This window comes from Leptodactylus fuscus, chromosome 3 (assembly GCF_031893055.1).
Source record: "Leptodactylus fuscus isolate aLepFus1 chromosome 3, aLepFus1.hap2, whole genome shotgun sequence".
Taxonomy (NCBI): domain Eukaryota; kingdom Metazoa; phylum Chordata; class Amphibia; order Anura; family Leptodactylidae; genus Leptodactylus; species Leptodactylus fuscus.
Genome location: NC_134267.1, coordinates 198,305,104 through 198,329,946, shown reverse-complemented (window position 1 = coordinate 198,329,946; position 24,843 = coordinate 198,305,104). Strand labels below are relative to the sequence as shown.

The 24,843-nt window shown below is 42.3% G+C and overlaps 1 protein-coding gene across 1 annotated transcript in view; it reads right to left on the bottom strand.

Annotated features, from left to right (window-relative positions):
* The window catches only part of LOC142198560 (saxiphilin-like), a 77,716-nt gene that overhangs the window by 16,034 nt on the left and 36,839 nt on the right, over positions 1-24,843 (bottom strand). Inside the window, exons 5-19 of the mRNA XM_075269593.1 lie at positions 18,520-18,732; positions 17,517-17,735; positions 15,669-15,890; positions 13,000-13,209; positions 12,194-12,406; positions 11,589-11,804; positions 10,472-10,663; positions 9,066-9,201; positions 7,884-7,939; positions 6,551-6,714; positions 4,808-4,955; positions 4,574-4,722; positions 4,369-4,465; positions 2,727-2,768; positions 679-843 (exon numbers count right to left, since the gene is read on the bottom strand). Of these exons, the coding sequence (XP_075125694.1) occupies positions 679-843; positions 2,727-2,768; positions 4,369-4,465; positions 4,574-4,722; positions 4,808-4,955; positions 6,551-6,714; positions 7,884-7,939; positions 9,066-9,201; positions 10,472-10,663; positions 11,589-11,804; positions 12,194-12,406; positions 13,000-13,209; positions 15,669-15,890; positions 17,517-17,735; positions 18,520-18,732 (2,442 nt within the window). The remainder of the gene's footprint in view (positions 1-678; positions 844-2,726; positions 2,769-4,368; positions 4,466-4,573; positions 4,723-4,807; positions 4,956-6,550; positions 6,715-7,883; positions 7,940-9,065; positions 9,202-10,471; positions 10,664-11,588; positions 11,805-12,193; positions 12,407-12,999; positions 13,210-15,668; positions 15,891-17,516; positions 17,736-18,519; positions 18,733-24,843) is intronic.

Genomic DNA, 24,843 nt, shown 5'->3' with positions numbered 1-24,843 from the left:
CCAAACCCAGGACTCCAGCGCTGCAAGGCTTCAGTGCTAACCACTAAGCCACTGTGTTGCCCCAAAACAATAGTATAGTTGAATATAAGAAGCTTTATTGTATATCTTATAAAACAAAAATGCCTCTTTCTCCACTTCTCTGGCTCTTACCACCCCACACTCCCAGTCCCTGCTACGCTAACATTCACTTTGAAATCTCTGTTGAATTCGGGTTTGCAAGAGCAAGATAGACAGAAGTTCACAAAGATGTCATATTAGAGCTTTGGGCTGGGGCCTTACATTGCTAAAATGCAGCATTTTGGTCGCAACTGAAACAATGCAGCAAAAAATGCTGCAATTTACAGTCCCTGCAAAGTGAAAGTCCAAACCCAGGGTGAGAATCTATAACATTACCATAATATAGAGAGCATGATATGGATTTGAAACTCCATGGGGTTAATGAAGATTTTTTTTACACTATCCACATGTACCGTACTGCAAATGATCACAGATTTTGGGTGCACTGGAATTCAGTAGCACATAAACTTACTGGTTTTCATTTCCAAAAATTCTTTAAAAATGTGAGCTATGGATAACTACTCCACTTATCTTTTGTACACACTTTCATACGTCTTTCGCATTGTCTATTGATGAAGTTGTAGCTAATGGATGCTCCGCCGCTTCTTGTAACTTACTTACCAAGATCACAATTCTTGGTGTGCTTAGATATCAGGCTAAGAGGGATAATCCATCCAGCCTGGTCGCCAACTCCAGTGTGACACGACTTTTTGCCTTTCAGATTGTTCCATGTGAGATCTTTGTCTTTCTTCTTTACTACAGCTACAGCCCTGACTGCTCCGAAATCTAGACCACACAGAAATGGTATACTGTAAGTATAGGGCACATATGGTATAGCTCATTCTCAAGCTAGATATTGAAGCGTCTTATAGAAGCATAGTTCACAAGATTTTGCAACAGTTTCGTAGTTTTCAAACTTTAAAGCAAATATAGCTCGGGAGGGGTACAGGTTTTCATTAAGGAGAGTCAGTGATGTTTTTCTTTACTTAGCGGCTTTTTTCTTGCCATAATACAAATTTTAACAGTCTATTCAGTAGGACTATCAGCTGTGTATCCACCTGACTTCTGCACAACACAACTGATGGTCCCAACCCAATTTGTAAGGCAAAAAATCCCACTTATTAAACCTGACAGGGCACACCTGTGAAGTGAAAACCGTTTCCGGTGACTACCTCTTGAAGCTCATCAAGAGAATACCAAGAGTGTACAAAGGTTACTAAGGTTACTGCTTTTTTATGCGTATTAGGTTTCTGTTCCAGGGTCCCCAAATGGAAACCCATGCGCAAATCTGAACCGGGCCTGAATTGTGAAATCCACAAAAATCAAGCTAAATATTTATTGTCTATCTAGTTCAGTGGTTCTTAACCAGGGTTCGATGGAACCCTAGGCCCGATGCACAGTTCATTTTGTGTACCAGTAAAAAAACATGTACCGTATATACTCGAGTATAAGCTGACCCGAATATAAGCCGACCCCCCTAATTTTACCACAGAAAACTGGGAAAACTTATTGACTCGAGTATAAGCCGAGGGGGGGAAATGCAGCAGCTACTGGAAAATTTCAAAAATTAAAATGGTCGGAGTTTTTGGGTGCAGTAGTTGCTTGGGAAGGGGAGGGGGTGTTTTGGTTGTCTGTCTGCCCCTTCCCTGAGTTTGAGGACTGTTTTTTTTTTTTCGCCCACTTGGAATTCAGCCTGGCTGAATATAGGGTATCTGCAGTGCTCCTATTACCCCCTTCCCGACGGAACAGGAGCACTGCAAATACCCTATATTCAGTAGACCGGGCACTGTCAGACACAGGGATACCTAATGTGTTTGTGTTTCACAGTCATTTTCTACTTTTATATGTATTCTAGGGAAAGGAGTGAATTAGAACTTTTATTTTTTTTAAAGCTTCTTTTTTTTTTTTTTGCACTGTTTTATGGGAGATTCTATACATTGATATTGTGGCTGGTCATAGACCCCCCCCAAACACACACACACCCTCCTAAAAAAAAAAAAAATTTTTTTTTTTTTTCTGACTCGAGTATAAGCCGAGGGGGGCTTTTTCAGCACAAAAACTGGGCTGAAAAATTCGGCTTATACTCAAGTATATACGGTACCTATGTCTTGCATTTGGAAATAAATAATATTTTATTTATCACTAAAGAAGGGTTCGGTGAATGTCCATATGAGACTGGTGGGTTCGGTACCTCAAACAAGAATAAGAACCACTGCGCTAGTTCTACCTGTTTAGTATGATAAATATTCTACATATTACTACATAATGAAGACTTGTATTTAACCGCACCAAATGCTGGCATGCTTACTTTGTAAAATCTGATGTGCTTAAACACTGTCTAGTCTATTCCCGCATTCACACAACCAATTCTCTGCAAATTTACCGGTCTAAACAGCATGTCGTGAGAGGGACTTCTATCAGTATAGTTATCTATGATGCTAGGGGTCCCTGCCTCCCACTGATATACTATCCAGTACCGATTATAAATAGCTATTGTAAACTGCTAGGAGTCCTTCTGCCGACACACTGTTCAGGCCAGTAAATCCAGCCAACACACGAATCAAGTTTCACGGCTGCACCAATATGTTTGGTTCATATACAGAATATATATATATATATATATATATATATATATATATATATATATATACACTGTATAGTATTCTTACCAGTATAATCTTTCCCATTTGTCAGGCATGGTTTGAAGTCATCTATCAAAAGAGATAAGATTGAGTCAATTGTTATAATATTATAAGTAACATATTATTTCCTATGCTGAGCAGGGGATATTTATCAAGCATATTCTAATTCTAATGTGAGCCCCATTTTTTTTTTTTTAAAAAAAGTGGACCTTTCACCACCTCCACCAAGTTTACATCTTTTAATTGATGCTTCTCTGTTGATTCCAGCAAAATAGGAATTTTCCCTCAAAAGCCCGTCATTCCTGAGAAATCAGTGCAGTTAGTTGGCACATGATATTTTATGTAGGTTTATATTATCAAGTGGGTGGTGTCAGGCAGGAGCAGACAACGATGGGGTAATCTGATCCCAATGGTGTCCATCTCTGATCAAACAATGTTAGAGCTCCGATTCATGCCCCCTTGCCTTCTCCTGCTTGACACAACCCACTTGACAGTAGAAGCCTAATTAGCATATCAGACACCAAAGTTAACTGCACCAATTGCTTAGAAGGGTCAATTACACTTCGGTATATGGGTAGCAAAAAACCTGACAACTGACAGCTTTAGAATGATCATTTCCTTGAACTGAGTTTTGCAGAAAATTGTGCCACTTTAGCAAATTAGGCACAGGGAATGCCAAGGCGATACATATCTGATAGATGTGGAATCAACTTCTATCCTGTCTGGTCAAGTTGTTGCTGGCCACTGTATAGGTGGCTATGCTTTCCTTTATCCTCTTCTACGGGAGTTACAGAAATAACCCAGAAATTGTGTTTGGCTGATTCTTTAACTTCCATAGAATTGAATAACCAGAGCTATGAATATGCATGGCCGCGTCTTCATTCCCTGCTGCTCAGCAGCCATCTCATATCTTATGCATATACCATACATGTCTGAGATAGGAATATCCCAATAATACAAGGAGGTCCCCAACTATTTAGAACCATGTAATCCTTCTGTTTATTTGTGGTAGGGATGTATAGAAACTTGTTTCCAGGTTTCTACAAAGTTTACCACAAAATGTTCAAGGGGTCCAGGCAATGGGGCCCTAAAAAGCCTACACATATTGGTTCTGGAATTATCTTAAATCTCCATCTGCATGAATTTCGAGCCAACGTTCAATAATTCCAGTCCCTTCATATCTATTATTTTCTTATGTCCTGATACGTAAAAGCATAGAGTCTTGTAGAGTCCTGAGGACCTAAGCAGGTCTTGCAGTGGTTTGAGGACCTGTAAAGTTCTTCATCGACTCCGGCATGTTTCTATGCTGAAAACAGGCACGTATATATGCAGAGATATAAGAGTGCACTGCTGGAGGTCCATCTACTAAATAATTGAATAATGTAGCCATATCAAAGTTAGTGGGTCTTTTTAGAGGCCATGGGGGCAACAGTCTCAGCCTCAAGCCCTGGAGACATGGCCAAATGGCTCAAATCATAATCCATTAGACTGGAAAAAAGCATCAGAAAAATAATAATGAATGTCGGATAGAATGTTCTAAACCTGTTGAGTTTTATGTATTTGCATTGTCATTGTCTTCACCTTTGTCCACCATTGGTAGTTATGCAGTGGTCAATAAAAACTGTCTCTAGTATGGGATGTGCAAGTCTACCCATATTATGTAATATACCTTTATTGCGGTACCCATCAACTGCTGGAACCAGTCCACATTTCAATGCCGTGTACATGTGTTGTGCACTGAGACTTACTGCGTCGGCTTCACCCTCCTGCAAATGAAAAGGAAACATGTTACAAATGATCGCAACACTTACCCCTCTTTGCCATCTCTAAACCGACCCAAATGGTACCTGTACTTGCAAGGCAATATTACTTACTAGAATCTTTTGAATACACTGCTGTGGAGATGACGCTTCTACGCATTTAATAGCCCCCCCGCTTACTGCAGACCAGGTGTCACATTTTTTCTTTTCAGCCGTATTTTGTGCACACCAGCGCACTTCATTATCGGATGGAAGTGGCGCCCCTAATGGAAAAGGATATTTAAAGCACATTGAATGGATTTATTAAAACTTATACAATAACACGCTGAATCCACCTATATCCCATACCGTGCAGTGTTTTCATGGCATTAAACAGCTCTGGCCCCAAAAACATAGACATGTCCATCGCTGATGGGAGAGGAACCAGACTGGCGGTTGTGTGGTCAAAAAGCGAATCCTCTCCATGGGTGGAGCTGAATAGTTTGCAGCTTTTTTTCTGGGATTAGACAAAATATACAAAATGATGTTACAAATATCATCTACTATTTTTTTATTAATTATTATTATTATTATTTATTAAATATTATTAAAAACATATTTATTCTTAATAAAATTCAATTACTGGAATATTATATTTATTAATATTGGAAAGGAAAAATATGCTTCATCGTACTGCCAATAGTGTAAGACAGTCATGCTCCAAACACTAGTGGTGGCCATACAACTTCAATAGTTGTCAGCTAAATTTTCATTCAGAGGATAGCTGTTCAACTGAGAGGTCTTGTGTTTTCAATGGGGAATAGACTGCCAGACACCACCCTTGAGAACAAAGGATTGGTCATGTTGGATTCAACATGCCCGTTCCTTTTCTCTATCCAGTCTGCCAAATGAATGCTGGCTGAACATTTACTGTACATTGCATGGATGGCCAGTCCTACTGTAATACTGTATTTGAGTTCAACCAGATTACAGAAGGACTGGACAGTATAATGAGATTAAGGGGCCGTTCACATGGTGGAAAGTTGAGTTGAGCATTTGAGGTCATCTTCCATCTCAGATTCCTCTCCATTTTGTATCCCTTGGGAGAGAAGAGCTTCAGCTTTCCACTGCGTATTTACTCACTGAATAGCCCCAGACATAATAGGGCTGGTCAGATGAGTGTCTCCCATGTTTGTGACTAGCTGCACACCCTTGGCATGTTCAGTATGATTGTATCCACTATAGTATTCCATATGATGCATATATGATGTCCAGTATGACTATACTAACTATTCAGGGGATATTGTCACTCCTTAGGGAGAGACCACCATATAGGTGTGTGGAGACTTATTAAGCCTTTAGCACTCCACTTTGCAAGGAACTATGGGAAGAATATGCAAATCTGCCTTCCATGATGTAATTAAGAAGTCAGTTGCTGCCTCAGTATTGCAAACCAATAGAGGGCGCTCACTGGAATGTGCAAGCCTGTCTTCCCTGGTGTAGTTAGGAAGACCGGATTTCAGTGAACCAACCCAATAACGGCTGCTCCCTTTTGCATCATGCCCGACCTTCCAAGAGGCCTTTGTTTTGCAATGACGCTGGGATTATTACCAGCAATAGTCTCTCAATCGAGGACGGCCGTTTCAATGTACTTGCATCTCTTCAGCCCGATGTAGAGAGAACTATAACCTGGTAGAGGTGAGAGGCTTAGACAGGGTTCAGGGGATATTGTCACTCCTTAGGGAGAGACCACCATATAGGTGTGTGGAGACTTATTAAGCCTTTAGCACTCCACTTTGCAAGGAACTATGGGCATCATTGCAAAACAAAGGCCTCTTGGAAGGTCGGCCATGATGCAAAAGGGAGCAGCCTTTATTGGGTTGGTTCACTGAAATCTGGTTTTCCTAACTACATCAGGGAAGACAGGCTTGCACATTCCAGTGAGCGCCCTCTATTGGTTTGCAATACTCAGGCAGCAACTGACTTCTTAATGACATCATGGAAGGCAGATTTGCATATTCTTGCCATATACCAACTATTCCATATGAAGGATATATGATGTTCAATATGACTACAGCAACTATCTCATTTGATGTGTATAATATTTCTTACCTGAGCTTCAATAAGATACTCAGTGATATCCTTAGTCTTGTCTCCAGTTTTTCGGGTCACCACAGCGGGGCTAGGGACTTTTCCCAAGTTACATTCTTTATAGTCACTCAATGAACTTCTAGTATTGTCTCGACACAGCAGCTCAAAATTGTCTGAATCATGGCCTATAGAACAATACATAGAATTTATACAGAAAGATGGTATATGTATGAGCTATAACTCAAACTTGATGCAAATTTATAATAATAATAATAATAATAAATTTTTATTTATGTAGTGTCGACATATTGCACAGTATTGTACAGATCACAGGGGTCATATACATACAATTCCATTCCTGTAAATGTAAATCAATTCACACAATGGGTGTGAGGGCCCTGCTGGCAAGAGCTTACACCTAGGAGGTAGATGGGGTGACTAAAGTGTATATGGAAGTGCTTATACAGTGGTTTCGCTGTGTGAGCCGGTCACCAGCCAGTGTCCGGTTATGTACAGGTCCAAAGTGCTTGGAGATACAGGATTACTCTCAGATGACGTTATAATGTCCTGTAGGATAATGTAGCATGGTGGGTGAACAAAATACAGTTAGTTTGGGGAACGTAGGTGCAGAAGTGTTACGTTAAGGACCCACGTTTCGAAAAAGCAGCTTTTTTTTGTTACAGATTTTTCTGTGGTTTTTGAGCCATTCTTGGAGTGGACCTGCTTCCACTCTATCGGAAGCCATAATGCTGGCTCCAGGGGACCCTGTCCATCTTTCTGCTTTGTGGGTGAACACAGAAAGAAAGTGGGTGCTCAGGCAGTTGTGGTTACCATGGGGTGTAATGGAGAAGTTTCACTGATCTCTTTTGTTACAACGAAGATAAAGTGTTCAATAAACAAGATTCGAGACAGAAGGAAATAGGAACTAAACGGTTGTTTTTTAGCTCATCAAAGTCTTTTACCGAGAGTAACAATTTATCGATACCAATATCTGGATGCCCTATCACTGCATCACCAGACTCACGAGAATGGAGACCCATGCCTCCTTTTTGGCATGTCCTTTGTGCTGCTCTCTATTTGCTAAGGGACTGATGGAAATCGCCAAGTACAGCGCTCTCCCATCTTCATCAGTTTAATAGGATATGTTCAATGAAGCAGCAGTCCAGATACATGACCAGCACAACATTGAAATAGTGAACATGGGCCACCGATTCTAGTGATCTATGGAAGTCCTAAAGATCAGACACTTCTCCCCTGTCCTGCGGATAGGTGATTGTTATTCTGGACAACCCCTGTCCATGATTTTTGTGCCACAAGTCAAGGGGTTAATGCAAAGATCTCCGAATAACATTACCTGCTAATGCTGTGTGTGCCACAAAAGCCACATCTCCTTTATCGTCCTTCAAACACCTGTACAAAGAAGAAAGTGTATGCATTACACTATCATTGTGATATACAACCCTGGTGCAAATGTGCAATTGTTATAGTGCCATAATGACTAGAATGCCTGACCAAATATAAGTGAATATGGGAAGAATATGCAAATCTGACTTCCATGATGCAATTAGGATGCTGGTGCCTCAAGTATGCACACCAATAGAGGGCGCTGAATGAGAATGTATAGACTGAGCGCCCACAACCTGGAGATGGAGACGGGGCGACACAGGCAGACGTACAAGCCATGGGAGAACAAACTGTGCCAGCACTGTGACCAGGGGGCCCTAGAAGACGAGACCCACTTCCTGCTACACTGCACCAAATACTCAGCTGTGAGGGCCGTCTACTACCAAAGACTCTCTGCCCACATCCCAGACTTCACATCTACAGAGGAGAAGAGGAAACTCTACATCCTACTGGGAGAAGAGGAGTCCACTGTGGAGATCGCTGCCCAATACGTGTCCAGCTGTCACCAAACAAGAGGAAGATGAGACTCCACGAACTGTTATACCCCAAACCACCCACCCAACCCCCCCCCCCTATAGTGGTCACCAACTAAGATGAAGATGAGACTCCATGGACTGTTATACCCCAAATCAACCACCCAACCCCCCCCCCCATAGTGGTCACCAACTAAGACGAAGATGAGACTCCACGGACTGTTATACCCCAAATCAACCACCCCAACCCCTCATACCCACTACTCCCCCCCCCCCCCCCGACTCCAACTCCCCCCCCCCACTTTACTAGCTTTGGCAATGCCAAATATCTATTCGGATGTGCCAATAAAGCTTGTATGATTTGATTTGAATGTGAGAGTCTATCTTCCATGATGTAATTAGGAAGACAGAGTCTCAGTCAAGACATCCAATAGAGGGCGCTCCCTTTAACATCATGCCAACCTTCTCAGAGGCCTTTGTTTGCAATGATGTTGGGATTTTACCAGATGTTCAGACACATGCAGTTCCTTTACGGTCAGCAGTACTTCCCTGTATACACAGAACGATATGCTGCTGCCATTTATATGCTGCATAAACAGAAGACTTCTTGAACAGACCAGGCAGATCTATAGTGACCTACTAAAAACACTCCAACTCACCTAAGTGCTCCTTCATCGCCATGGTACGGTTCTCCAGGACTGCACTTACACTTATCTTTCCCTCCTGCACACTGCCGACACAAGTTTTCTTGGGTGGCTCCTGGGGCACAACTGGCTGAGAAGAACTCGGAAGCAACTATGGTGGAAGCCGAGAAATATCAACCTATAGAGACTATGGCAACAACACACATTGCAGTGTAATGTAATATATTACTAAAATAATATCAGCTCAGGAGCAAATTAGTGTATAAGAAAACCATATCCAATAACAGTAAAAACTTTAAAAAACAAAAAAAACTTTGCAAGTCTTCAGTAGGTGATACCTTTTTTAATGGCTAACTCATAATGATGACAGAATATGACGTTTCGAAGCTTTCCTCTGAGCTTCTTCTTCAGATATAACTAAAAAACACTTTCTAGAGGCTGCATATTTATGTACAACAGGACACAGGGCTAGAATTACAGGCTAACACGGTACCAAAACAAACACTTTCAGTAAAAACTTGTAATACACAGTATATTGTCTTGTATAAAATGCAAGTACCGTACAGCAGGCTTAGTAGGACCAAGTCGTATATAATACCGCATAATACTTTCATTAGGAATGAATGCAGGATGGCTGCAGATCTGCACAAGACAACATTCTGGTATGGATCTACTGTATTATATGAGAGATAGAAATGATCCCAATAGACATTCTAGATGATGAAATAGCTGGTGGACAGATTGAGTAAGAGCTGCTCTTTGATAGGCTCTACACCTGGACTTCTAGAGGTGATCCAGAGTTGAGGACCCCCCTCTATAACTTCATATTCAAAGATAAGATAATCCTTTAATAGTCCCACCACGGGGAAACTCAGTGTGTTACAGCAGCATGGATAATACAGTAATATATTACAAGAAAGAACTCAAACAAGCTCATAGCAGATGGAAAGATACTAGGAGTCATAGCACTAGGAAGAAAAGAAGACTCAGGATCATTTAGTTCTCTGTGCGGAGTGATCTTCGCTTAGCCTGATGTAGATTATACAGCCTGACCGCGGTTGGGAGGAAGGATGTCCGATAGGGCTCCTTCTCACACTTGGGGTGAAGCAGTCAGTCACTGACAGTACTGCCCAGTGCTGTCATGGTCTCATGCATGGGATGGGAGTTGTTCTCCAGCATGGAGCTCACCACGGACAGTATCCTTCTGTCACCCACCACCTGCACTGGGTCCAGGGGGCTCCCCAGGACAGAGCTGGCCCTTCTAATCAGTCTGTCAAGTCTATTTCTGTCCCTTGCTGGTATGCTACTCTCCCAAGAAGATGGCTGATGCTGCCACAGAGTTGAAAAAGGCCCTAAGAGGATGCCTTGTTAAGAGAAATCACTTATTACCTATAGTATTTAATACTAGAGAGCTCTGTTACCTTTTTCAATAGATTTATCTTCAGGTCCTTTCCATTGCAGCAAGTTGTTCTTCAAAAACGCATACAAAGGAGCGATCCAACCTGCTGACTCTTTCACCGAAGAATGACAAGATCTCTTGCCCTTCAGTTGGTTAAACTGTAATGTACTTGTTTTCTTCACTACAGCTACTGCATAACGGACGGTCATACGATCTGAAGAGGTACATAAAAACGTATTATACCGTAATAAGGGCAAAAGGGAAAACGTCATAATGGAGTTATTTTATCGGTCGACACATAAAGTCATAATCTATTTTTTTTACATAATAATAATAATAATATAAATAGCCATATTTGGTAATGATGCAACTCTAACAACCCATACTAGAAAAACAAACTGTTATATATCCCACACGGTGATTTCCATTAAAAATACTAATAAAAAACAACAAAAATTCCATTTTTAATCACATTGTTTCCAAAAAATATATATGAAAAAATAATCAAAAATATCACATATAACCCAAAATGGTACAAATAGAAACGACTGATGTTCCCGGAAAAAAAACAATCTTTCAGTGGTGTGGCTCTCGTGGTGAAAATTTAAAGGCTCTCAAAATATGATGCCACTGAAAAAAAATATTTTATGGCAAATAAGTGATTTTATTATGCAAACATAATATAACATAAAATGGAATGTGATATAGCTGTAATTGGCAGAATAAAGGTAACATGTCATTTATGATGCCCAGTGCATCATGCAAAATTTGTAAAAACTTTTTTGCCATTCGTTAAGAACCAGTTAATAAAATTTGTTCAGTAAGCTAACTTTATCCCAAACTGGCACAATAAAAAATTACAACTCATTGAGCAAACAACAAGCCCTCATATGGCTATGTCAAAATAATGGCTTTTAGAATGTGGCAATAGAAAAAACAAATATCAAATGTAGCCATGTCCTTAATGCGCTAAGGATAGGCCATAAAAAAAGAAATTCCTGGACAAACCCTTTAAATCTTCCAAGGGTATCTTTCAGATAAATTTATGGTTGAGTGCAGGTGCACATTAAATAATGTTAGTAAATCAGTCATATTCACAGGGTATATTGAGGGTCAATGTCAACATTATAGCTACTCACCTGTGACCTCACATGTAGGGGGTGACTGCAGAGGGGTAGTTCTTGTACCCGGTATCTCTTTGCCATCTGTGGTAACACACCAACAATATCCGGTGCTGCCATGGCACTGCCTTGATTTGTACTTGCCTTTTTCATCACACTGTGGTACAAACGCTCCTAGTAATGGCCGCCCTCCACTGAATGCTTTCTGACGTTCTTTTGTGCAGGGCTTTGCAGCTGACAAATGCAGAACAAAGAGTACAGGGTCGGAATAATTTCAGACTAGATAGCAGTATGTGCAGGTTTTTTTTTTTGTTTTTTTTAAATGTAGATTGTGAGCCCCACATAGAGCTCACAATGTACATTTTTCCCTATCATTATGTCTTTTTTGGAATATGGGATGGAAATCCATGCAAACACGGGGAGAACATACAAACTCCTTGCAGATGGTTTTATGCCCTTGGCGGGATTTGAACACCAGGACTCCAGCGCTGCAAGGCTGCAGTGCTAACCACTGAGCCACCATGTGGCCCCCAGTATGTGCAGTTTTCAGGCAAACACGCTGCTCAATTCCAATAACAGAGCACAGCTATCCCATGTGTCTCCAGCCTAAAGATCATTCTTACCAGCTTCTCCACATATTAGATCAGCTTGTCGAGTTCTTGAGCCAAGAATCTCATCACCATTTTCATGAACACACCAACAGTAGCCAGTGCTACCATGGCACTGCTTTGGACGGTATAAACCCTCTTCATCACAGTCTGGTGTAAAAGCTCCTAGTACAGGCTTCCCTCCACTCAACGCTTTCTGGCGAGCCTTCAAGCAAGGCTTTTCTTGGGCTAAATATGGATAAATAATAAGCATTAAGTCAGCCTAAGAAAATAAAGCTAAAATACAAAGGTGTGCATTCTATTATTCTCCTTGTGTATAGAGTTGTCCATGCTTTGTATGGAGTCCAATAGAATGTCAACAGGAGATCACAAGGTAAAGGTCTTTCAGTTCTCTGTATGGAATCTCTTCTTAGCTCAGTGTTGGTTGTACAGCCTAACCTTTTGACTGTCAAGGATACCAATGGCGAGTGATGGCGAGAGGTTTGGGAGACTAAACCGCATTCTGGCAGTCTAGTGGTCCTAAACAGCCTGACAGGTTCGTTGGGCTGACAGGCTGCATTTGGGTTTCCATTCAGAGAGTCCGCTTAGGGGCCCCCAAATGGAAACCTATACGCATTAAAAAGTGGTTACCTGGGAAACATGCACTTTTCTCTCCGCATGTTTCTTGTGGAAACCAAATGGACACCACATGGACCCCATTATAGTCTAGGGATATGGTTCAAAAATGTGTGTATCATTGGAGAAGTAACTTTCTCAACTAAAAATTGCAGTAAATAACCAGCCCAATTTAGGGACTGATGTCACAACAAGAATACTAGTACCTTCACATATTAGGGGAGGTGTTCCTGGTTGAGCTCTTCTCCCCTCTATCTCATCTCCATTGGCATCCACGCACCAACAGTAACCGGTGCTGCCTTGGCACTGCTTTGGACGGTATTCACCCTTTTCATCACATTCCGGGACATATGGCTCTACATTGGTTTTCTTTTTGCTAAGCACACTGTGGCGCTGCCTTAAGCAACGGGTACTTTCTATGAGAAAAAAAACAAAGCAATGATCATTGAGGAAGGACTTTGAACTATTCACATGACTGCACAGTGTATTACGTCAGGTTCTTATACTTCTGATGTATGTAGTAGATGTCTGTACTCTGAGACAGAGCGATATCGTAGAATCTGAATGCTCCACAATTCTTAAAGAGGTGTTCCCACTATGTACACATCCCCTGTCCACAGGATAGAGGATCACTGTCTGGTTACAGGTGGTCGGACCCCTGGGATCTTCAGCAATCAGGGTAATGGTGCTGCATATGCTCAACCTATGTATTATTCACTCTTATGGGACTTCTAGGACCAAAATCTCTGGGAGTCCCATTGCAGTAAATATATCAGTGGTTGAGTAGGTTCACCACTCTATTGATATGGGAACCTGTGATACCTTGCATGTCCCCATTCTCATGATTGCTAGAGGAAGCCTGTGGTCTGGCTATCAGTGATCTCACATTTACCTTCTATAATATGGCTAGGGGGATAAATGTCATTAGTGGGAAAATCCCTTTAATATACAATACAATTGTGTTATTTAATCAAGATCTTTCTTAATAAAAGTGTTTTATATATTTCATTTTATCTCCATTGAAGCAGTAATCCTATAGTAAATGTTACCTTTCTCTAAAAATAATTTTCCAATGGGAATCATTTTAAAATCAGCTCCTATGTCTAGTAGTAACTGGTACAAACTTGGTACCACCTGGTGTGCTTTCAATTCCCTATCAGAACATCCAGTTAACATGTCCAGTGCTATAATAACATATTGTAACTCCGTTGCCCAGTCCCACCTCACGGACTCTCTTTAATTCTACAGACAAGAACCAGGATGGGCTCGTATTAGAGGTTCCTCTGTGGGTGATGGTACTGAGCCTCATATTGGTTTCTCAACATCATGGATATGCCCAATAATGGCTGTTAAGTCTAGTGTTTTTGATCTATACATCAATACATTTATACTCTGACTCTCCCAATATATATTTGAGGACTGTAAATGTGTAAGTCCTCAGGCTGTAGGTTCTAGGTGACCCCAACATCTCCTACAATTTAAAGTTTTGCCTCGGCAGCACTGAACCAGTTAGGTGGGTATTCTCAAAGGGAATAAAAAGAACACCAGGGGGGTGTCATATCAAGACATAGGAGCATGATTTAATTCCACTTAATTTAATTAAAAACTAATATTTTGCATGGTATCACAGAGCAAAATAACAGGAATGTATACCGCAAGCCTGATAAAGTCAACGGCTCCTTAAAAGGAGTCTGTCACCTAAACCCAGCATATCAAACCAGTCTTACAGATAGTAAAAAACCAAAAGGACCGCGCTCACAGGTCAATAGATCTATTGACCTGTGAGCGCGGTCCTTTTGGTTTTTTACATTTCTTTCACACCTGGTCCTTTCCTATTGGTGTTCCTGTGACGTGCTGCTCCCTCCACCTAGTCATCAATCTTCTAAACGTAACTGTGAACGGGATCACAGTCACATTAGGTGAGAGACCAATCAGGTCTTTTTGTCACTTGTGGGTTTTTCAAATTGCCACAGAATATTTATGATTATCTGCACTATGAGTGTGCTCGGTGTCTACTTTTTGTTCCAGTCTTACAGATAGGGCAGGGTGAATGGTGAATGGTGATTCCCCTTGTTTATCAGTACATCTGTTCCTGAGATATTTGCAGTTTCTCAATATGCAAATGAGCTCTTTTGAGTAACATTGTCATTGCTCCAAATAGGTAATTGGCAACTCCCTCATTGCTCCAAAGAGCTCATTTGCATAGTAACAAAAACAGTATTATCTCTGCAACGGAGGCACCGATTCACAAGGAGAAAACACCATTTGATTCAGGTAACCCTGATTTATCTATATGTGTGTCTGGGTTGATAAGCTTGGTTCTGGTACCTCTTCTGGCCCAAGTCTACGACCTCTAACCCTGCCAGCCTGTATCCTGCTTCATAAACTTATAAAACTAGGCTTTAGCTTGGGTTTTGTAGACAATGTGATCATATGTTTGTTGACAAACCTGTTATATCTATTTACCATTCACATCCTAAAATATATAAGGGCTGTTTTCTGCCACCCTATATGACCTATTGTCACTGGAACTGGTTCTTTAAATGAAAGGTTGAGAGAATGTCTGCAGTTTCTTTTGCAACTACTTGTTCTCAGATAAGTATATAAACATGTTTTACAATCTCTTACATAAACTGCAGACAAAACTAGTGAATTCCTATCTCATTCAGACAAGAAGGGTCCGGCCAGTCCACCCACAATCACACTTCAGACACATATGCAGAGAGGTCAACCCTTTAGTGGGGGTTGAACCTCCCAGGCCCTTACATACACTGGAATTGTAGATTGACATGTAATATATTATTTCCATATATATGTACAACAGTTGATATCGTCTGTGACCAATTACAGAATAAGATTGGGTATTGCGTCTTACTTTGATGTTCTGTACATGGTGGGGATTTTCCTGGTGGAGTTTTTGTGCCATCAATTTCTTTTCCTTCTTCATTAACACACCAGCAGTAACCAGTGCTGCCATGACATTGCTTTGTAAGATAGTGGCCCTTTTCATCACACTTGGGCAGAAAAGCTCCCAGTACGGGTTGTTCTTTTTTTCCCTGCAGACGCTGCCGTTCTTTTTCACAAGGTCCCTGAATTGCTAAATTGAGCAAAAAAAAAAATCAAAGTTCTTTTAAAATTAAATTTATTTGGCCTAGATGTTCCTGTAGCTTTCTCAAAGACATCTATTTTATGTCTCCCTAAACTATATCCCTCGCTTGGTGAGTATTATTGAGTTTAGGGTACTATGGAGGGCACTGTTACTAATGGAGGCTCACTGTGGATCATTATTAGTATTGAGGGCATTATTTGGGGCCCTATTTATTATTGCAGTGGGGTTATTATTACTATTACTATTACCCAATATGGAGCATTATTACTAATGGGGCAAATGGTTCTGCTCTGGCTGTACTCTGTATAGCATTCGGCCAATCAACGCTGGTCAATGCATTCCTCTGCAGAGATGTAGCAGTGCTGGCCGTGTGCTCAGCTTGGCTACACCGGAGATGCAACCACGCTGAGCGCACCACTGGCACTGCTACGTCTCGGCATAGGAATGCATTGTGCAGCCGAGCTGAGCGCATGGCCGAGCTGAGCGCATGGCCAGCATGAGATGTGAACCCTGCTGCACACTCAGCTCTACTGCATCATAGATGTACTGAACCCTACTGCACACTCAGCTCTGCTGCATCTCAGCAGAGCTGACATGATAAGAAGGTGGTGGCTGTGGTGAAATTAATGATTCCAAATAATGCAGAATCTCAACATCCAAAAGGCCTGCCTGCAGAAGACCTAGGTGAAACTCGTGGGGTGGGGGCAATGGTGGTGGTATTAGCAGACATGTTTCCGCTGCTTAATGAAAAGTAGCAAAGTCCAGCACGAACGATCAGCCATCCATGTATCATAAAACGTAACTTTTATTTTACATATAAAAAAACTTCATGTGCAGCAGTAGGGGTTACAAGAGCCTACATGTTTCGGGGTTGCCCCCTTACTCATGGCATATGGATGCGTGTTGAGCTGCAGTCTTTTAAACAATAAAAGAAACACAAGTAAAAACAAAGCCCCTCCCATCTGCACAGAAACAGAAACTGATTAATTAAGCATCAAGTGTGGTGCTGGAGAGACAGAGGAAAAAGAAGACATAATATGGAGTCATCATTTTAGAATGGTGCATTGAAGTGTAGCATATCAGAAAAAAAAAAAACCTTAAAGGTAAGTGTGAATGGGTAAATATGGGGGAATTGTTGATATGTCATGCATGGAAACAAACAAACAGAAAAACAAAAAACAAAAACAGAAAAAAAAAATTGCATGAAAAACAAAACAAAAAAAAACTAAATTTTTGTAAAAAAAATAAATAAATAGATAAATAAATAAAAAAATAAAAAAATAATAAAAAAACACTATGCTGGTGTTAGTGCAACCAACCATAGGTGGTCATTTCCCGTTTGGGAATTTTTTACTAAAATGATAAATGCATTTGTACGTGCAAGATCTTCAAGCAGAAATTTAGTTATGGTGTACAGGAACAAATGTAGGAATAATACCTCTATGTACTGATAAACACCTGGTGGACCCAATTATAGTCTGTATGTCTGCAGGTGTCTGTGGGCAACTGCTTTTTTAGTGGAGATATTCTATGTCTTTTGGATCCCCATGAGGACCCAAATAACAGAGAGCAGAACACTATCCCATGTGTCTCCAGCCTAAAGATCATTCTTACCAGGTTCTCCGCATGTTAATTCAGCTTGTCCAGGTGGAGTTTTTGAGTCAGGAATCTCTTCACCATTTTCACGAACACACCAACAGTAGCCGGTGCTGCCATGACACTGTTTTGAGCGGTATGAACCCTTTTCATCACAATCTGGTACAAAAGCTCCTGGCATAGGTTTCCCTCCACTCAATGCTTTTAGGCGAGCTTTCAAGCAAGGCTTTTCTTGGGCTAAATATGGATAAACAATAGAAATTAAGTATAAGGAAAATGTTTGTTTTTGTACCGTGTTAGCCAGTGGGCAGGAAATATAAAAAAAAAAACAAATAATTTGAGAGTCTTGAGAGTAGTTGAGTCTTGAGAGTAGTTGATACCAGAGCTTCGAAACGTTGTAATCTGTCATCATTATTAGTTAGCCATTAAAAAAGGTATCAACTACTGAAGACTCTCAAGTTTTTTGTTTTTTTTTTATAATAGAAATTAAGTCAGTCTAAAAAATTAAGGCTAAAATACAAAGGTGTATATCCCGTTCTCACTGTTGTATACACTCCATTATACGCCTTGTGTATACCAACTACAGACGGCCATATCCCATTTGGGATTTTTCTCTAAATTGATAAATGCATTTGTATGTGCAAGATCTGCAAGCAGAAATTTAGTTGTGGTGTACAGGAATAAATGTGGGAATAATACCTCTATGTCCTCACATGAAAAGGCATTTGCCAACACAATTAAGGTTAGGTTGACATCTACGTTGGAGTCTCCGTAGAAGACTGCCGCAGATTCCGCCTAATATTGGCAGAGAGAAAAGTCCTGCACAGTGGTTTCAATGTAAAACAGTCAGAAACCTGATAAACACCTGGTGGACCCAATTATAGTCTGTATGTCTGCAGGCGTCTGTGGGTAACTGCTTTTTTAGTGGAGATATTTTACGTCTTTTGGGTCCCCATGCGGACCCAAACAACAGAGAGCATAACACTATCCCATGTGTCTCCAGTCTAAAGATCATTCTTACCATGTTCTCCACATGTTAGATCAGCTTGTCGAGTTCTTGAGCCAGTAATCTCGTCACCATTTTCACGAACACACCAACAGTAGCCGGTGCTGCCATGGCACTGCTTTGGGCGGTATGAACCGTTTTCATCACAGTCTGGTACAAAAGCTCCTGGCATAGGGTGCCCTGCACTCATCGCACTCTGGCGAGCTTTCAAGCAAGGTGTTTCTTTGGCTAAATATGGATATGTAATAAAAATTAGATCAGCCTAAAAAAGTAAAGCTAAAATACAAAGGTGTATATCCTGTGCTCACTGTTGTGTACACTCCATTGTACTCCTTGTTGTGAAAATGACAGGTAAAGTCCTAGACGGTCATTATGTCTCCCCTAGCGTCCTCTCTTCTGTATGGTGAGTGAGGTCATTACAGGGCTGTAGCAAAACCTCACCTGTGATTTATAACCACTTCTTATCCTACAGCAGGAAGGAGCACAGATGGGAGATGGGCCTTATTATAGGCCTATAAAGCCTGATAAGACCTCAGTCCTGGGCAGTTCCTGGGATAGAGTGGAGGAGCCGGGTTTTGTCCCAACAGCCTGACTTCTGGTGAGAGACCTGTGTGAACCACAGCATCTGTTTTGTTTTTCTATGTGGCTGAAGCAAGCTACACATATAGCTAACATACCTACGTTATATAACCATTTCATAATTATATTTTTTTTTTATTGCAGATTTTGCTGCTTTTTATTGAGCATTCCTCATAAATTGGGTTTAATTGTTCTTTTATGTCACCTAGGTAATAATAATTTAGGCTAACGCGCAACGTTGCGGAAACTCCGCTTTTTTTATGCAGATTTTGTTACGGTTTTTTGAGCCAAGCTAAGAGTAGAATGAGAAGAAGGTAGAAGTATAAGAACTTCTTATATACCGTATTTTTCGGACTATAAGACGCACTGGACTATAAGACGCACCTAGGTTTTAGAGGAGGAAAATAGGGAAAAAATTTTTTGAAGCAAAAACTGGTAAAATATTTAATATATGGGAGTTGTAGTTTTGCAACAGCTGCAAGGCCACATTGACAGGTGACCCTGCAGCTGTACGGGGATGCATAGAGTGTTTTTTTTGCGGGGCGAGCTGTAATTTTTAGTTATACCATTTTTGGGGATATCTATTGCTTAGATCACCTTGTATTGAAAAAAAAAAAACAGGAGGTGATTTAGAACTTTTATTTATTTCATATTTTTAAGCTTTTTTTTTTTTTACTATTTTATTCCCCCCCGGGGGCTTGAACCTGCGGTCACTTGATCGCAAGTCCCATAGACGGCAATACAACTGTATTGCCGTCTATGGGACATTCTGTCTATTAGTATTACGGCTGGTCATAGAGACCAGCCGCAATACTAATATAGCCGTGACAGGCCTGGGAGCCTCATTAGGCTCCCGGCTGTCACCCGAACAGGTCGGCTCCTGCGATATCGCCGCGCAGGAGCCGGCCTGCAACTTTACAGGTACGGGGCCGGTGGGGACCGGCCCCGGGGGAGAAGGGGCCGCTGATACTGACCCGGCATCCGCTGTAATAGAGAGGCGGATGCCGGCGAGGGATAGACGCCGGGGCCTGAGACATCGCTACGATCCTCTGCCATGCATGAAGCCAGCGGCGGGGGCACGGAGGAGCCCCTGCCGCTGCTGGCTTCATGCAGGGCAGAGGAGCGCAGCGATGTCGCAGGCCCCGGCACCTGTAATGGCGTCTATCACTTGCCGGCTTCCGCCTCTCTATTACAGTGGATGCCAGGCGCCACCTTCAGACTATAAGACGCACCCTTCTTTTCCCCCAAAATTTTGGGGAAAAAAAGTGCGTCTTATAGTCCGAAAAATACGGTAGTTCCCATTCCTGTTGTAGACATTCTTGACCTTGGCTCAAAAACCACAACAAAATCTGCAACAAAAAAAAATTGAGTTTCCCCAACGTGGGGCTTCAGCCTCAGTCTTTTGTTCATCCTGGTCGGTATCCTCTGGATTGAGGACCAAATATATCTGAATAGTCATAAATTCCGTTTTCTCTCTATATTGTATTGTAAATTAATCTTTATAGATATCAAGATTGAGTTCAATGAACATAGTGGCCAGGCTGGGCAGGATACCATGTCAGCACTCATAGTAAAAATTACCCCCTTCCAATTTACATAATCTACAGACCAAACTAGTGGCTTCCTATCTCACTCAGACAAGAAGGGTCCGGCCAGTCCATCCACAATCACACTTCAGACACATATGCAGAGGGGTCAACCCTTTAATGGGGACTGATCCTCCCAGGCCCTTACATACACTGGTATTGTAGATTGACATGTAATATATTATTTCCATAGATATGTACAACAGTTGATGTCGGCTGTAATCAATTACAAAATAAGATAGAGAACTGCGTCTTACTTTGATGTTCTGCACATGTTTGGGATTTTCCTGGTGGAGTTTTTGTGCCATTAATCTCTTTTCCTTCTTCATTAACACACCAGCAGTAACCAGTGCTGCCATGACATTGCTTTGTAAGATAGTGGCCCTTTTCATCACACTTGGGCTGAAAAGCTCCCAGTAGGGGTTGTCCTTTTTTTGCCTGCAGACGCTGCCGTTCTTTTTCACAAGGTCCTTGAATTTCCAAATTAATTGCTAAAAAAAAAATAATAATTTAGAACTAATTTGGCCGTTCTTTTTCACAAGATCCCTGAATTGCTAAATTGAGAAAAAAAGATCAAAGTTGTTATAAATTTCTTATAAAGTATATTTGGCCCAGATATTCCTGTAGACAGCTTTCTCAAAGACATCTATTTCATGTCTCCCTAAACTGAATCCAGGGCCGGCTCCAGGTTTTTATGGGCCCTTCGGCAACAGAGCCGCGGCAAATTTAGCTCCACCCACTTTTATGTTGACTCTGCCCATTCTCATTCATTTTTCATGTGCTCCTACACAGTATAATCCTCCTACAGTCACCCGTAAATTATATGCCCCCCCTCCATGTCTCCCCCAGTTTCATATACACCCTTCCTCTGCCCCCAGTTTCATGTCCCCCCTCCATCTCTGCCCCAGTGTCATGTATTCCACCCCCCCCATCTGCCCCAGTGTCATGCCGTCCCCCCCCCCCCTTCATCTTCCCCAGTGTCATGCCATTCCCCCCCTCCATTTGCCCCCCAGTTTCATTGGGCCCCCTCCATCTCTGTCCCCAGTTTCATGCCGTTCTCCACCCCTTTATCTGCCCACAGTTTCATGTCCCCCCGTCTCTGCCCCAGTGTCATGCTGTTCTCTCCCCACCCCCTTCATCTTCCCCAGTGTCATGCCGTTCCCCCTGCCCTTCATTTCACCCCAGTTTCATGGGCCCCCTTCATTATGTTTCATCTTAATGTTTAATACAAAACAAGCACTTACACTCACCTTCCATCGCTCCCCCGCCGCTCCTCTCTCCGCTCTCTCACTCCATTCACACACCGAAGTCGGGCCGCATCGTTAAAGCAGGAACTCAGCTCACAGCTCCTGCTTTAATCACCAGGACAGGCAAGTGCTGGGGCGGGCAAGTGCTGGGGGGCCCCCAGAGGCTCTGTGGGCCCTGGCACTTGCCCGACTATGCCGTGCGCTGACACCGGCCCTGACTGAATCCCTCGCTTGGTGAGAATTATTGAGTTTAGGGTACTATGGAGGTCACTGTTACTAATGGAGGCTCAGTTTGGATCATTATTAGTATTGAGGGCATTATTTGGGGCACTATTTGATATTACTATGGAGTCATAATTATTATTTCCCAATTTGGGTCGTTAGTAGAGATGAGCGAACAGTGTTCTATCGAACACATGTTCGATCGGATATCAGGGTGTTCTCCATGTTCGAATCGAATCGAACACCGCGTGGTAAAGTGCTCCAAAATTCGATTCCCCTCCCACCTTCCCTGGCGCCTTTTTTGCACCAATAACAGCGCAGGGGAGGTGGGACAGGAACTACGACACTGGGGGCATTGAAAAAAATTGGAAAAAGTCATTGGCTGCCGAAATCAGGTGACCTCCATTTTAGACGAATAGTGGATTTCAAATCCGGGTCATATGAGAATGTGAACTTTGTGACTATGAGACAGGGATAGCTGTACAGGCAGGGATAGCTAGGGATAACCTTTATTTAGGGGGGAATGTTATTAAAAATAACTTTTTGGGGCTCTATCGGGTGTGTAATTGTGATTTTTGTGAGATAAACTTTTTCCCATAGGGATGCATTGGCCAGCGCTGATTGGCCGAATTCCGTACTCTGGCCAATCAGTGCTGGCCAATGCATTCTATTAGCTTGATGAAGCAGAGTGTGCACAAGGGTTCAAGCGCACCCTCGGCTCTGATGTAGCAGAGCTGAGGCTGCACAAGGGTTCAAGCGCTCCCTCGGCTCTGATGTAGCACACACATTCAGCTCTACTTCATCGGGCTAATAGAATGCATTGGCCAGCGCTGATTGGCCAGAGTACGGAATTCGGCCAATCAGCGCTGGCTCTGCTGGAGGAGGCGGAGTCTAAGATCGCTCCACACCAGTCTCCATTCAGGTCCGACCTTAGACTCCGCCTCCTCCAGCAGAGCCAGCGCTGATTGGCCGAATTCCGTACTCTGGCCAATCAGCACTGGCTAATGCATTGTATTGGTGTGATGAAGCAGTGCTGAATGTGTGTGCTTAGCACACACATTCAGCTCTACTTCATCGGGCTAATAGAATGCATTGGCCAGCGCTGATTGGCCAGAGTACGGAATTCGGCCAATCAGCGCTGGCTCTGCTGGAGGAGGCGGAGTCTAAGATCGCTCCACACCAGTCTCCATTCAGGTCCGACCTTAGACTCCGCCTCCTCCAGCAGAGCCAGCGCTGATTGGCCGAATTCCGTACTCTGGCCAATCAGCACTGGCTAATGCATTGTATTGGCGTGATGAAGCAGTGCTGAATGTGTGTGCTTAGCACACACATTCAGCTCTACTTCATCGGGCTAATAGAATGCATTGGCCAATCAGCGCTGGCCAATGCATTCTATTAGCGTGAACTGAGTTTGCACAGGGGTTCTAGTGCACCCTCGGCTCTGCTACATCAGATTGCTACATCTGATGTAGCAGTGCCGAATGTGCATCAGATGTGTAGTTGAGCAAAACTGACTCAGCACTGCTAAGTCTCTGCATTCGCATAGGAATGCATTGGCCAGCCTTCGGCCAATCAGCGCTGGCTCTGCCGGAGGAGGCGGAGTCTAAGGTCGGACCTGAATGGAGACTGGTGTGGAGCGATCTTAGACTCCGCCTCCTCCAGCAGAGCCAGCGCTGATTGGTCGAGTTCCGTACTCTGGCCAATCAGCACTGGCCAATGCATTTCTATGGGGAAAAGTTAGCTTGCGAAAATCGCAAACTGACAGGGATTTCCATGAAATAAAGTGACTTTTATGCCCCCAGACATGCTTCCCCTGCTGTCCCAGTGTCATTCCAGGGTGTTGGTATCATTTCCTGGGGTGTCATAGTGGACTTGGTGACCCTCCAGACACGAATTTGGGTTTCCCCCTTAACGAGTTTATGTTCCCCATAGACTATAATGGGGTTCGAAACTCATTCGAACACTCGAACAGTGAGCGGCTGTTCGAATCGAATTTCGAACCTCGAACATTTTAGTGTTCGCTCATCTCTAGTCGTTAGTACTAATGGGGCACTATTTGCTGGCCAAATGTATTTCTAAAAGAGTAACACTCAAAAACATTCATTGAATCCATTCTTTCCTCATCCCTGAAACTACAAAAATGCTAGTCCATGTCCTCGCTGTCTCCCTTAGTACAGTGAATACTAGTGAGGAGGTTGCCCGGGAATCCCTCCATCTTTTTAGTTTCATTTTTTTTGGCATGTGAGCTGAGTGAATGTGCTGCATTTGAATTGAAAACATTTTTTTTTCTTTATATCCTCCACTTGCTGCATTTGAATCGAGATCATATGAAACCAGTTTATGTAACATCCACTGCCTACTGCATTTGAATGGAGAGTTTGTGTAAAAGCTGAATGACACAATTCTAGTCTAATTCTCAATAACCAGGTCACCCTTTAAGTACTTTGCTATTTATTCTGAAAAACAAAAAAACACACAAAAATAAAGACATACACACAGTGCTAGAATTTTTGTCAATCACTATATTTAAATAGAGAGTAGAGATGAGCGAACACTAAAATGTTCGAGGTTCGAAATTCGAATCGAACAGCCGCTCACTGTTCGTGTGTTCGAACGGGTTTCGAACCCCATTATAGTCTATGGGGAACAGATACTCGTTAAGGGGGAAACCCAAATCCGTGTCTGGAGGGTCACCAAGTCCACTA